This window comes from Penicillium canescens (genome assembly GCF_028828765.1).
Source record: "Penicillium canescens strain IBT 15451 chromosome Unknown utg000005l_segment0_segment0, whole genome shotgun sequence".
Classification (NCBI taxonomy): domain Eukaryota; kingdom Fungi; phylum Ascomycota; class Eurotiomycetes; order Eurotiales; family Aspergillaceae; genus Penicillium; species Penicillium canescens.
Genome location: NW_026703967.1, coordinates 2488421 through 2502504, shown reverse-complemented (window position 1 = coordinate 2502504; position 14084 = coordinate 2488421). Strand labels below are relative to the sequence as shown.

Here is a 14084-nt window from a genome sequence, read left to right as displayed (position 1 = left end):
TCCTTCTTCCTCAATTTCAGAAGTTAGATTGGCTAAATGTTTTCCACTAGTGACTTGGTCGTGAGGCCTCGGAAGAATTGTTGTCAGGGTGGTGGAAGAACAAATTTCACTCATAGATGTTATGTAAAGAAGATTACAATAAAGCATCTGCCTAAAACCTCAAAGCGCTACACGAATACAGTCAAATGGAAAACCTTGTGTTATTTTCTAGTTGGCTACAAGAATATCCAGAACCATAGCGCAATCCCAGCCAGTAAACGCGAGCCCAGTTCCATGCCACGGCAATTTCAATTACCTTCGAGACTGACAGATGGCAGCACTGAGGATAAAGAATGAACTGATCACTCGGTCGTCTCATAAGTCTCCTTTTCAGCTTGTCGCTTCAACCACCGACGGTACGCAAATAACGCAATAATTCCCACTACCACAAGAAAGACGATGAAAAAGACAAGAATTACACCGCGGTTCTCGTCTGCCCAGTTATCTCGCGCAGCGAGGAGGCTCAGGGATGGAAACGGAGACGGAGAGGGAGACTTCGTGTGAGGAATCAATTTGATGGCAGCCATCTTGTTGAGCCGATAGCAAGTCAGGAAATAACTGTTGCAAAGGTCAGATCATTATGTTGCTTTGAGCTCACCAATCAGGCTGGTCGATCGGTATCTTCGAGCCTTGCTACATCGTAGGGGCTTCTTACCGGATGTAGGGCTCAGCTCGCTATCCGGTTTTAGGATATCAGTTGAGGGGCTGACTGTACCAATGATGCGTCAGTACGCGTATCGAACTTGAAATTTGAGATTAACAAAAGCAGAAGAACTGCCACCCCTTAAAGAAACACCTCTCGTTAAAAGTCAACAGAAAGAGTGAAAGTTGTGCAAAGTTTAGGAAGCCATACATACCTCAACACACCTGCAGGACAGCTGCTAGTAAGCAAGGACACAGAGAGATATAGGTAGTCAGATTGTGATGCAGGGTCACTAGTCCTTCCAGCAGACAGTAATCGCCTTCTCAGAGTAGAATTGGATACAATAAACAGGCTTGAACGATGAAAATGAATCCATCAGAGGAAGACCCGGCACGCAACGGCTCAGGTCAGTCAATAATGCTGACTGAATGGTGACCCTGCATGGTGTTTATTTACCTTTTGCTACAGGGGAAACATGTTTGATTGGCTTCAGGTGATACTCGACCATGGCTGACCGTCAAGAGCGATCATAGAGTAATGGTCGCCAACAAAACCATCCGCAGGGCTCCGCTGTACACTGCAATATCTCACCTCGCGGAGCTGGACTCGGACTAAGATAAAGGTCAATGATCTTTGGTCAATGATGATCTACACTGGAACCCACGTCGAACACGACATACCAATTGCCCAAATGGTCACATTAGGAAACCAATGAGACAACAAAGAATTCTAGATCCTCGCCCGATGCCGATACATCATCATGCAATCATGCCTTCAGTTCGGCTTGCTGGATGCTACGATCAGCCGATTTGATATGATTGGATCTGGGATGACAACTTCTAGTGTAGAGACATACTCGTAGAAAGGCCGAAGCCGATAAAAAGCCGACGCAGCTCATTTCTTCAACACTTTTCCTCCCACAGATGAAATTATGAAGCAATAGATATTGTCACGATGTCTTGTGCGCATCATCAACGTGAAATATTTTTGACGTCATGTCCTTCGGTCAAAGGCAAACAATAAATGACTTGCCCACATCGGCAGCATATAGGCTGCCTTACTGTCATCTCAATCCATGTCATTTGAAATTTGAACCCTTCGAGAAAACGCCGGGAAAAGATCAACCACTGTCATCTATCAGGATTAGGATGTCGTAGGTCACTGGATCCTGGATCTTGACCAAAGAGGTAACCGAACACACTTCACCCGCAGATATGACAGAACAAAATTCATTTGCTACCTGCTCTAACCCCTATATTTTTACCTCTCTCGGCCACTCTCTTTCAGAAATTTGTGCTGTCCCAGACTGGCCCAAGAATGATCGCCCAGTGGGCCAAGGTTCCTTTGCGGGACTGGCCGCTGCTTAATATTTATTGATGGATCACAGCCCTGACTCCGAGGAAAACTCCAGCAAAAATACGAACTGAACTCCTGTCGCCCGTTCATGTTCTACCTGTTGCCAAGCATTCACATGCCGAGGTTCTTGGCGATCTCTCCTTTGTTTGCTACACAATGGTAAATGGTGCCTCGAGCGATGAATGAACAAAATCGAAGCAAGGAAGCAAGATAGAAGAAAACTCTGCAAGCCATATTGATACAATGGCTTGCTTTGGTTTGTCCAAACCCTCTAAAAGGAGGCGGAGAATACTTTATTTCTTAAAATTCCAAAGGGCCCGTCGCTTCGTATTCGGCCCATGGGGCGCCAATCACCGTCCTGAACGGGCACAATGGCTGTAACCGAGATCTGAATTTCGGGTCATGGGGACACAAACGGCTAGTTATTTCTGTTTTAGGTTATGATTCAGACAAGGATGTACGAGATACAACACAGGGCTACTGTACCCTGCGTTCCACCAATGATCCAGGCACCAGGGGCTAAATGACTGTCAAAATTGTATCCACTATTTCTGAACTTGTGGTTATACTTCAACCTCATCCGAGTTCATGTGGCTTGTTTCAAAGGCCACCCTATCCATCGAGTTTGACACCCCTTCAAACCTACACCCTTTCACACAGGAGCCACCTCCGAGCCTTAAAAGCACGCTAGGAATGGTTTCAATCTGCAGCTCAAATAGTCCGTCGATCTACTGCCTCACCCGGTATAGATCATCAGCTGCGGTTACTACAAGGGTCCACAATGAAGGGTCCTGAATGGCTCAAAGCATGGGCTGAAAAGTACTCCGATGGAGACGAGGCTCATATGAATACGAGGCTAATTCTAATTCTCCCCAGGCCCCAGGCCCCAGAACAGGCGAGGGTGTCTGCACTCCATAACGTTATATTACAAACACCCCCTTCCGCACATCTTCCCAAAGTCTAATTTTCATTTTTAATACTCCCCCCCATTTTTTTTGATCTTGGTCCACAGGACTCAAGTGATCAAGTCACCATGTTGATGCTGCCACTATACGCCCTCTCTCTCCTCCCACTGGCGACCGCATGGACATTCCTCTACACCAACAAAACAGATAGCACGCTGATCCTACGCGGCAGCGATGACCAGAATTGCACGGCTATAAGCCTCGCCAAGGACAAACTGTTCACATTTGACCCCGAGGGATCTGACCTCTGCGTTTCGATATATTACGACGACCAATGTAGTTCCCGAGCAGGATACTCGTGTACGTCCTGGAGGAAGAATGCTAGTGCTTCCTTCTTCGGTGTCGACATCGCTCCTGAGAGACCGGCCGTTTCTACTAGCACCACTGCGCTGCCCTCTTCCTCCACAGCTGCATCTACTTCTGCATCTACTTCCACGTCCACATCCGCATCCGTTTCCGAGTCTGCGACGAGCACGCCAACCTCGACCCCAACGCCCAGTGACGCTGCCACGAGTGACACTTCCTCTGGTCTCTCCGGTGGAGCAATTGCAGGTATCGTGATTGGTGTTGTAGCAGGTCTTGCTGTCCTCGCTGGACTTATCTTCTTCTTTATGCGGAGAAATCGCAAGAAAAATGCTCCAGCTAGCGTCCAACCCGGTAGCTTTGGGCATCATGAAGCTGAGGCTACCGTTTCTTCTCTGAGTGGTGCTACAGAGAAGCCGCCAGGTTCTTCGGGGGGAGGGTCGTTCCGTCCTGCGCCTGGTTCGAAGCTTGTTGAGCTTGCTGGTGATGCGGGGACTTTTGAGCTGCCTAACAGTCCGCTCAGTGAGATGGATGGTCATTCGGCGACTAAGCCATCGTATCGGGTCTGAATAAGCAATGTAACGAGGCTCATGTTAAGCGGTTCTGGTCTCCAAGATCAGTTGCTTGGTCTACTTCTTGTCTTGATAGCGCGGAGGGGTTTTAAGGTTCAATTGTTTGCTTGATTAACGTGATATTTTAATGAATATTGGATAGTATTGTCGTTTTTGAATTGCATGTAGAATGTTTTTATACGGACTGAAAATGTGTGTAAAAATATGTTCATATACAGTAATGGCGTGCCCGACCCATCTAGCAGGCTAGGAAGCATGAGTAAATACATTACCATTAAAGAATTAACATGTCGCTAGAATGCCATGCAAAGAAAACCATATCCAAACTCCCTTCATCCCCTGATCATATTTACAAGGACTTTACAGGGCGAGCATCACTGGGCTCCTGACCCTTCTCAAGAGCTACACGCTCGCCCGACGAGGCAAGAGATCCAGACTCACCATCAACACGCTGCTCAGCATACTCCTCATCGGGGCGCCAGAAATCCTTCTTCCCGTGAGCAGCACGGTTAACCCAGGGTGGCAAGAAACCACCCTTGATCTTCCAGGACCAAGGATCGGACTCGTCCTTGTTAGGCGGGACGATACGACCACCACTGACCTTCTCGATGATCCAGGCAATACCGTTGAGAGTGATGTAGCTGGTGATACCTGCAATCAGACCGTAGGCAATACTATAGGTGAAAGGCATGATGGCGATGGTGAGGAATGCGGGGATGGCATCACCGTAGTAGCGCCAGTTGATCTCAGCGGCAGCCTTGGCCATCAATGCACCAACGATCACGAGCGTGCAACCCGTTGCCCAGGGTGGAATAGAGGCGAATATTGGTGCGAAGAACACGGAGATGAAGAATGCAATGCCGGTCGTGCACGATGTCAGACCTGTCTTGCCACCTTCAGAAATACCCGCGCCAGACTCGACGAATGCTGTCACAGGAGGGCTGCCAAGCAGGGATCCAATGGAGATAGAGATTGCGTCGACCATATAGGCGATGGCGCTGCCCTCGAAATCTTGGGTCTTTTCATCAATGGTGCCGGCGAATCGGGCCATTGAGTACATGGTACCAGTAGTATCCAAAATATCAACATACTGTAATCTGTTAGTGCCGAGCTCTTGGGTAGAAGTGTCTGTCACATACCAAGAATGTAATGAAAGCCAATCCAAATTGGCCACCCTTGCCGGAGAGATCCCAATCCTGAGCAACGAGAATGTGCTTAATAGGATGGAATGTCACCACCTTTTTGAAGAAGTCGAACTTGCTCGTGCCCAACTCCGTGTAGGGGAAATAAGTGACGGGAGTAGTGCGAGGCCACGAGATAATCGACACCAACAGAATACCGATAATAACAGCACCTTTGATGCGGTACATCATCAACAAAGCAGTCAGAATTCCACCACAGAAGATACCAATCCACATAGTGGGGTTGCGCATTTTCTCGCTGCTCATACACAATCCGGTCTCGGGGTCGAAGTATTGAGACGCACATCCAGCCAATTCAATTGGTGTGGACGAAGCACCTTGAACCAGTCCAATACCGGCGTCATATGTCAAACCAATCAAGGCGAGATATAGACCGATACCGCAGCCGGTGGCAAGTTTAATTGAAGATGGGAGCGCACGCGCTAGCCACTGTCGCATACCGATGAGGGTCAACCCAAGGAATACCCAGCCTTCAACGAAGACCGCGGTGAGAGCTGTGGAGTAGGAAACCAAGCCGGTACCGCGCACACCAACTACAGTGTAGGCAAAGTAGGCGTTCAGACCCATGCCGGGGGCTAGGGCGATAGGCAGGTTTGCAAATAGACCCATACAGAATGTAGACAGCGCGGCGATAGCTGCGGTAGCGGTGACGAGGTCTCGGTTGACTTCCTGCGTGCACAATGCGTATTCGGCGTTGGTGGCGCAGTTATCTGACATACTCTCTTCGGGACAGACGCAGGTTCCACCGGTAGCGGAGGTGATGGTGCTGTTGACAGAGATAATATATGCCATGGCGAAGAACGTGGCGAGGCCGGCGCGAATTTCAGTGAAGAAGTAGCTTCCCTTCCTCTCTCTGGGCTATCACGGTGTCAGCTCCCATCGCACGCTTGCCTCCGCTATCACACGTCTCGCAGGATATAGAGAATGGAGGATAGAGCATATGTATAGGAATCCTTACATGACCAGAGCCCTCTAGACGGAACCATTTCCCCACGGGACTGCGGGCAACCCGCAAATTGGTATTGTGAATCCAACTCTTGATCATCGTGGGATGCGTGAGAGGCGAAGTATCACGTCCTTTACTAGATATAGGACAGAACCCGTCGTTAAGACGCAGTATTTAAAGATGTTCCTGCAGAAGCAGAAGAAGAAGAGAATGTCACATCGAAGCGAAAAAAAAGAAGAATAACCAGCCAACCACACCATGCTGATAAGCCAGGTTAAAAAAAAATCTCATTTGGGTCCAGTCCCAGCTATCTCCGCCTCCCATGGGCCTTGGCGGCTTGGCGGAGTCGCTTTCGCCCGCGAGATGCCGAACTCAAGTCCTAATTGGCTGTGAGCTTGCCGACAGCGTTGTGTCTATGGGTCGAGGCTCGGCAACCCGATGGGCCCGGAAAGGGAAAAAAAGGGGACAGGCGAACGTTCTTCGACTCCCGAATTAGCTATAAAAATCAGGATGTCTTCGTATGATTTTTCGATTGTTTGGCTTCATAATGCCATACATGCCTGAAACGCCAAGACGCCAGTGCGGCGCTCAGCCCTCTTGGGCTTTTATCTTATCATTCCATATTAGTCGTGGAGATGATATGTAGGGACCATGTCGATAAGACGGAGGAAGCCGAATGCACATGAACTACTTTGCGTCCATTGTTTCCCCAGTCCTTGCCTCGTGGCTCTGGGGCTCCGGGGTATTATGGATCGATCGGTCGATTCCGGTGGTGTTATCACAAAGCTTGACTGCGATCTAGAGATAACGGACTGGCACGAGAGCGGCTGACTTGAAGGAGTTCTGCCGCTTGTAGTCTGCTGATTGTGAAGCTCTGTACAGTATCTGTCGGAGATGATAGTGGTTTGAGGTTAGAGCGCCGAAGCTATCTATACGGAGAGGTGGTCACGTTCGTGCACACCACATTAAGCATTTGGATGCTAACTCTGGTAAAGAGACTGGTGCTCCAATTCCCCAACGACAAATATGTGATTAATGATAATGCCAATCTAATACATTCCAAACACCATACTTTCAAATTAGTTTCTAAACAGCTTGAGATCCATGCTTTTCAACTTGAGTCGTAGGTTTCGGTTCAAAGATCGGGGCGAATTTCGATCTCTTCCGCAACGAAGGTCCCCATTTGATAAATGCCAGAGGAATAGGAACCATGATGAGGGCAAGGCATCCAAGAAGAGTACCAGCCCACTGCACACCCAGATTATTGAACATCTGCTTAGAGAACAACGGGAAAGCGGCACCGACGGCTGATCGGATAATTGTATTCGCAGCGAAGACGGATGCAGCACTAAGCTTGACGTCAGCATAAGGCACTGCAGTCCCAGGGGAAAAATAAAACTTACAAGGTTAAGTACGAATCAATCAGATAATTGAAACACTCCAAGAAGATGACGTAGATCCCAAATCCAGTCATTATTCCACTGGCAGTAGGAGCCATCCAATGGATTGACTTTGTCCAGCCAGTCCAACCGAACCAGAAAAGACCGATACAGAAGCAGATACCACCCACGATGGCTGGGGGAGTCGCCACTCCGGGATGGGAATGTTGTTGTTGGCAGCCAACTTTTTGCTGTATGCCTTCTGGTCCCAGAGGATATAGGAGCCGGCTAGAGCCTCACCAATAATCAGTGCGATGAAGGGCAGACTGCCAACGCCCAGACTCATTCCGTGGATGCCTTGGAACACGACCGGATAGGCGCCGAGAAGTGCATACATCAGTCCATAGACGAAACTCATCCACAAGGAAATCTGTTGAAGTTAGTGCCAATTATACCTTTTATTGAAGCACAACATACCAAGAAGACAATTGGTTCTGTGAAGAGCATACGGAATGGTCGACTGAAGTTGTTCGTGATGAGTTCACCCCAGTCGAGCTCAATCTCCTCCTGTCTAGCGCGAATACCCCAATTGTGGGTCTGTCGTCGGAGAGTAGACGCTTTCTCCACCAGCACAGCGGGTGCATACGTTTCCTTCAAAAGTAGAAGACAAAGTCCAGTAGCCAGCCAACCCATGATGGAGGCAATGTACATAGTCCATCGCCAGCCAAGATAACTGGATGTAATGAAGCCACCGACGAATGGCGAGGCGAACGGTCCCACAAACACAGCCATGGCAAACATGGCAATAGCCACACCTCTTGTCTGGTTGTTGTATATATCGGCAAAGACGGCAGGCACGATGGCGATGGGGCTGGCAGAGAAGAACCCAGCAAAGAACCGGGTTAGCATCAATGTTTGGACATCTTTACTTGTCGCTGTCGCAATAGTAAATATAGAGTAGCCGAACATGCCAATACAGATTGGCCATCTTCTGCCTATAAGCTCACTGGCCGGTGCCCAGACTGTTGGTCCAGACGCGAAACCCAGGACATACAAGGTAACACCGAGAATGGCAACCTCCGTGCTGATATGGAAATGGGGAGCGATCTCGCCGACTGCGGAGGAGAAAATGGCACTAGCGAAGGAGGACACGAATGTTGTATAGGCTAGAGTCACCGAGATACCAATTTTCTTAGAGAATGGCCAGTTCTGGGGATGGAGAGGATCATTGGCATCCGTGAATTCCACGACATATTGTTCTGGATCCGGGAGAGAAGGTGGGTAGGGCTTCCCAGCTCCGAGGGGAAGCCATTGTTCACGAGGTGTGATGCCAGTGCCTGAGCCTACTGTCGAGCGGTGTTGGAGTCGGTAGGTTTCGATACGCGCTAGTTCGACGTCGTCGAGATTGGTTTGAAGACGCTCGAGCTCCGGCTGGAGGCTTCGTTGTTCTGATAAGCGGCGGTCTGGGCTCGTCATAACAGTACTGAGGTCATCGCTTCCACTAGGGCTAGTATCCCGCGGGCTGTGAGAAGATGCGCGAGGAGGATCCATATTGCTGGACTAGTGCTGAAACTCTAGAGCTCCGATGGTTGGATAGCACGGTGCATATATATTGGACATATATACGGTAAATGACTCGGTTCCTGTTGAGGTGCCATTTTCTTCGTGATTTACTGGTCGAGGGCGTCATCGACTGATTTCCCCGGGTGTGCCGTTCTATAGTCTGATTGGGAAATACGCTCCGTGTGGAACCTGTGAAAGTTAAAATAGTATATAAGTTATATCCGATGCAAATGCATGGCCATCGGCACTTGTCAATGGCATATATGAGGCAGTCTGTAGTTTGCAGTTTGCACTTCGTACTTCACATGTTTTTAATGACGTCACAGGCTGAATATCCAAAGTGGATAAAGTTACGAAGATCGTGCATAACTCGAAACGCCCAATCAGGTGACAATCGACATGCTTACTTTTTGAGCAAACTGCAAAGGAGTAAAAGAAGTCCAATACTCAGCTGCCTCACCGCAGAGAACTTGTTGGCACGAACTCTCCTAGTTAGGATAGAGTTTCGTCCAATTGATGAATCACTGCTCATTTGTCTCGGCATAAACATATATACGCGGTGTTCCGCCTAGTCCCCGCAGCAGCACTAACGTTAAAGCATTGCAAAGATCGCCATAGCTCTCTGTTTCGATCTCGATTCACCCTCAATCCCTGTACCCCTCTTGCAATAGCTAACCTTCATCTCCTCCCTATTCTCTACGGAGTATACAAGACATACCTCGAAGAACTCCACCATGGCGGATACACACGGCTCCTGCGACCCTGCCTTTAACCGAATCCGCGATCTTCTCCAAGAGAGACTAACCTCAGGCGACGAACTCGGCGCATCCCTCTGCGTAAATATCGACGGAAAGAACGTCCTCGACATCTGGGGCGGATATGCAGATGCCGCCAAGACACGCCCCTGGGAGGAGGACACCCTGACAGTAGTCTGGTCATGCAGCAAGATAGTCTCGGCCCTGGCGGCCCTCACACTGGTCGACCGCGGCCAGCTAGACGTGGAAGAGCGCGTCTCAACATACTGGCCCGAGTTCGCCGTCAATGGCAAGGAAGAAGTAAAAGTCTGGCAAATCCTTAGCCACTCCTCCGGCCTGCCCTCATGGGAGGACCCGGTTACAATGGAATTCGTCTACGATACCAAGGCTTCGACTGAGAAGCTCGCACAGGAGGCGCCTTGGTGGACGCCTGGTGAGAGCCATGGGTACCATATGATGACGCATGGGCACCTGATCGGCGAGCTGGTACGACGTATCAGCGGCAAGGGACTGAAGCAGTTTATCGACGAGGAGATTGCAGGACCGCTAGGCGCGGATTTCAGACTCGGTGTTCCTGAAGAAGATTGGGCGAGGACTGCTGATATCACACCTCCCCCGCCCCCGCCTGGTTTGGACCTGTTGGACCGAGAAAGCATCGCTTTCAAGGCTATGACCCATGTTCCCCCTGTTGCAGAGACGTCGATGACTCCTGGGTTCAGGAAGGCTGAGCTTGGCGCAACGAATGGGTTTGGTAACGCGCGTGCTCTAGCGCGGATTGGATCCATGGTCTCTTTGAAGGGGACTGTTGATGGGAAACAGTATCTTTCGCCTAAGACTGTTGACCAGATGATCCAAGAACGTGTGCGTGGCCCGGACCTTGTAATCGGTTTGAATCTTCGGTTTGCTCTCGGTGTTGCTTTGACACCCGCGGAGCCGCTTCCTTTTGTTCCCGAGAGTACTGTCTGCTTCTGGAGTGGTTGGGGTGGTTCTATGATTGTTATGGACTTGGGTCGCCGGATGACCCTTGCTTATGCCATGAACAAGATGTCATCGGGTACCCTCGGCAATGATAATACCAAGGCTTATTTCAAAGCGGTTTATGAGATCGTGAATTCTCAGTCTTCTTCATGATGTATTCTAGATTGCAACACTTCAATAATTATGCAATGAAAGTCAAATACCGTCTCTGACAGACTAACAAATCCACATGTCCAGAAACTGACGGGTTATTGACCTCTACAAATACTTCTTCAATCCGAATCCACGGCGTGGACCTCCCAATGTGACCGTCACCTCGCCAAGAATATTCAGGTGGACTTCTTGGCCTTGGAAACCTGCTGCCTGCTACCACCAGTCTCGGAGAAAACCAGCTCATCCCGCTCCCAGACCAGTTCAACCGCAGTACCCGCAGGACCAACAAGAGCTGTCAAGAGAGTAACCTTGAACAAGAAACTGACCCAAGATACAACACCAAGTTGCTTGTGAGCAACAGTATATAACTGGATCGCCCAAAGCAAGATACCAGCCGAGCCAATCAAATAATCCCAACGCAGGAAAACGTGCACACCATCACCGACATTGTCAACAGTCAGTCCAGACCAAGGAAGAGGAATGGCAAAAACATTGGCTGGATGAAGTGTTTTCAGGACATGATCCGCGAACAGACTTGGAACGATAACCGTAGCCAAAGACACAATCCAAGAAACAAGGTGTGAAAGAGAAGCATTGATAAATGCAAATGCGTAGACCCAGCGCAAGCTAGACATAGACGCACGCTGGTTCTCCGAGAAGAAAGGCGATAAAATGAAGTACGCGACAGTAGTCAGAATCGACACGTAGCCAGGCCAAGGGTGCCACATCGCAATGGCGATTTGCTTCACATCCACTGGAATAACAGCGGGAGCGGGTAGGACCATGATGTTAGTCGGGACCATGAACCCAACTACGAAGATCAATGGGAGGGCTGCGAGCACCGCGCGCGGCACGCGGATGTTGTCTGCATGAGGACGACGCGCGGTGATTGAGCAGCCGAGCTGGAGAGCGCAAATTAAGGGAGTTGCAAAAGCAAAAGTCAGGACCTGGGCTGCGAGGCCGAAGATCATTGGACTGAAGCAGTGGGTTAGCAATCTATTTATTATGCTAATGGGTTGGATAACATACTAAGCGGCAATTGTTCCGGTGTTACCCTTTCTCCAGGACTCCAGGACAACTAGAGTCCATGCTGCTCCGAAGGTACCCGAGAAGCCAATGCTGTGAAGCAAAAGACCGGGGTTTGAGCCATCGAGTGATGGGTAGAAAAATGTAGTCAATAGCGTTAGGAGCTTGTCGACTGGCTCAACGCCAGTGTATACTGAGCGCAGGGGCTCATTTATAGTAGGAAGCGTGCCAGATTCCACGACTTTCTTTCCCAATTCATCGAGGCCATTGATATAGGAAAAGTAGAAGATCGCGTAGAACACGAATGCGCTTAGGGAGAATAGTACGTATCTCATAGTGAGAGTGAGGATGGTCAGAGTCCACTGGAATCCGGGGAGCTACGAATCATCTTATATGGGTCCCGTGACTGATGCGTGTGAGACCGAGGCCAGTCGTTGATCGTCAACACATGTGCCCAGGTGGTCGACTGTTGAATGTGGGGAAATCTCCTTGACATCTTGCATACCCGAATAGGTTTAGCCAGGGTCCCTCCGCCGCTTCGCTCTTGGCGACTTCCACCATGGCTCGCTCACTGCCTCTCGAGGCCCTCCTGCATATCTTTTCTTTTCTCACAGATGACCTAGTCTCTTGCGCTGTCGTCTGTCGAGAGTGGCAAGTAGCCGCTGAGAGAACCACCTTCTCTACTCTGCTCGCCAACTCCTCGAACCTTGAAGATCTCCGTCGCATTGTCGGACGCACCAGCACTCCATGGCGACCCTTTTTCGTTCGGAAGCTAGATTTCAAGTGTATCTTACCGGCGTACGGCGTCCAAGCCCGGGGTCGCTTTGAGGATGAGAACGATCGCAGTTCAAACGACAAGGCGTTTACGCAAGCCGTCACATCGCTTTTCAAGGTCTTAAGCTCATGGTCCGACGACGACCGATGTAAACTTGAACTTGTGATTTACGCCCGCTCGCCAGGTGATGTTGAATCTGAGCCCGACTGGGCTAAACGGAAAATCCGAATGCAGAAGAACCAAGCTTTTCCAGACGAAGACCTGTTATGGGCCCGCTATGGATCTTCATATCTGCAGCTGACCGAGGAGGCACATTTGTCGAGTGCCAAATGCGTCGTTGAGCTCCAAGTACGTGGTTCTTTTCCCTACCGGGGATTCTCGCCACGAAGTGTATCCGAGATCGTATGCCGGCTCCCACGACTGCGGGTATTGTCCGCCAATCTTAGCGACAACGAGCGAAGGAACCCCACGATGCGAGATCATCTTCGCAATGGTATGTCAATTTTTCCTTGTAATTGAACAGCCTTAATAGGATTTGAACAGAGTTCTCACAAGGCGTCGCCAACTGGCCTCCCTCTCTCAGAACTTTGTGGTTGAATTATCAAGGAGACCCTGCATGGGATGAAAGCTTTCCCTTAAGGAAAAGAACGAATCCAGGCACGGATCCATTGTGCCTTGCACTTCATCGCCTAACGCAACAGCTCGAGATTGTCGACTTGACACCAATCATGATCGGTCCTGAGCTCTTTTGGCCAGCAAGTGCCAACAAAAATATTCCATACTGGCCAAACCTTACCAAAATTAATGTGCGATATGCATCTGCCACCCCTTCCGGCACATGGCTCTTTGAGAGGGATCCAAGATGGAGGGATGTGTCACCTGGTCGCTACCATACGCCCACCTGGAACGAAGGGGATCCTCCAGGTGAAAAGAATATCAATCAATTTCGCACGATGCCTAATAGGGAGCTCAACGAGCTTTATCTTGCTGCCGGACGTGCCGCTCAGCAGATGCCTAGGTTACGAACTATGGTACTCTGGGCTAACATAGGATGTTCGGGGGATGGACTCGAAGAGGTAATCAATGCAAACCCCGAGCACTGGTTTCAATACACCTCAAGCTCGGCTAGAGCGACTTGGGTTTGCACCTCGGAGTTTCACGTCGCACCTGAGGTCCGAGAGGTGTGGGATGCCGTGGCCAAAAGCCATGGTCAAAGTCATATAACTATCGAGGTATGTATTTTCCGTTGAACAACAGTCCCCGCAAGTTAGCTGACTCAAGTTACATGTCAAGAATCTAGGATTCCACGTTGGACCTGAATCGGCTAGTCACACGGAGTTTTACGATGACAAGCATGGATTCGATGAAGATTTCAAGAAGCAATATGGATGTTTCTCATGGGATTCTTAGACCCTCGGACAAGGCACCT

At 49.7% G+C, this 14084-nt stretch overlaps 7 protein-coding genes across 7 annotated transcripts; 3 read left to right on the top strand and 4 right to left on the bottom strand.

Moving 5' to 3' along the window:
* Positions 1-341: 341 nt before the first annotated feature.
* N7446_008548 (uncharacterized protein) lies at positions 342-566 on the bottom strand (the record flags this gene model as incomplete). The annotated part of the gene is made up of 1 exon (XM_058517293.1): positions 342-566. The coding sequence occupies one exon, from the start codon at positions 564-566 to the stop codon at positions 342-344; it is 225 nt and encodes a 74-aa protein (XP_058370939.1).
* A 2505-nt stretch (positions 567-3071) lies between these two features.
* N7446_008547 (EGFR-like transmembrane domain-containing protein) lies at positions 3072-3875 on the top strand (the record flags this gene model as incomplete). Its single annotated transcript, XM_058517292.1, has 1 exon — positions 3072-3875. One exon carries the CDS (start codon positions 3072-3074, stop codon positions 3873-3875), a length of 804 nt encoding a protein of 267 aa, XP_058370938.1.
* Positions 3876-4227: 352 nt separating this feature from the next.
* Positions 4228-6125, bottom strand: N7446_008546 (NCS2 family permease; the record flags this gene model as incomplete). Its single annotated transcript, XM_058517291.1, has 3 exons — positions 4228-4968; positions 5018-5938; positions 6039-6125. 3 exons carry the CDS (start codon positions 6123-6125, stop codon positions 4228-4230), a joined length of 1749 nt encoding a protein of 582 aa, XP_058370937.1.
* Positions 6126-7112: 987 nt separating this feature from the next.
* Positions 7113-8956, bottom strand: N7446_008545 (MFS transporter; the record flags this gene model as incomplete). Its single annotated transcript, XM_058517290.1, has 4 exons — positions 7113-7374; positions 7430-7536; positions 7590-7835; positions 7883-8956. 4 exons carry the CDS (start codon positions 8954-8956, stop codon positions 7113-7115), a joined length of 1689 nt encoding a protein of 562 aa, XP_058370936.1.
* Positions 8957-9702: 746 nt separating this feature from the next.
* On the top strand, positions 9703-10854 carry N7446_008544 (serine hydrolase domain-containing protein; the record flags this gene model as incomplete). The annotated part of the gene is made up of 1 exon (XM_058517289.1): positions 9703-10854. One exon carries the CDS (start codon positions 9703-9705, stop codon positions 10852-10854), a length of 1152 nt encoding a protein of 383 aa, XP_058370935.1.
* Positions 10855-11030: 176 nt separating this feature from the next.
* N7446_008543 (uncharacterized protein) lies at positions 11031-12215 on the bottom strand (the record flags this gene model as incomplete). The annotated part of the gene is made up of 2 exons (XM_058517288.1): positions 11031-11829; positions 11884-12215. 2 exons carry the CDS (start codon positions 12213-12215, stop codon positions 11031-11033), a joined length of 1131 nt encoding a protein of 376 aa, XP_058370934.1.
* Positions 12216-12439: 224 nt separating this feature from the next.
* Positions 12440-13905, top strand: N7446_008542 (uncharacterized protein; the record flags this gene model as incomplete). Its single annotated transcript, XM_058517287.1, has 2 exons — positions 12440-13148; positions 13199-13905. 2 exons carry the CDS (start codon positions 12440-12442, stop codon positions 13903-13905), a joined length of 1416 nt encoding a protein of 471 aa, XP_058370933.1.
* Positions 13906-14084: the final 179 nt, after the last annotated feature.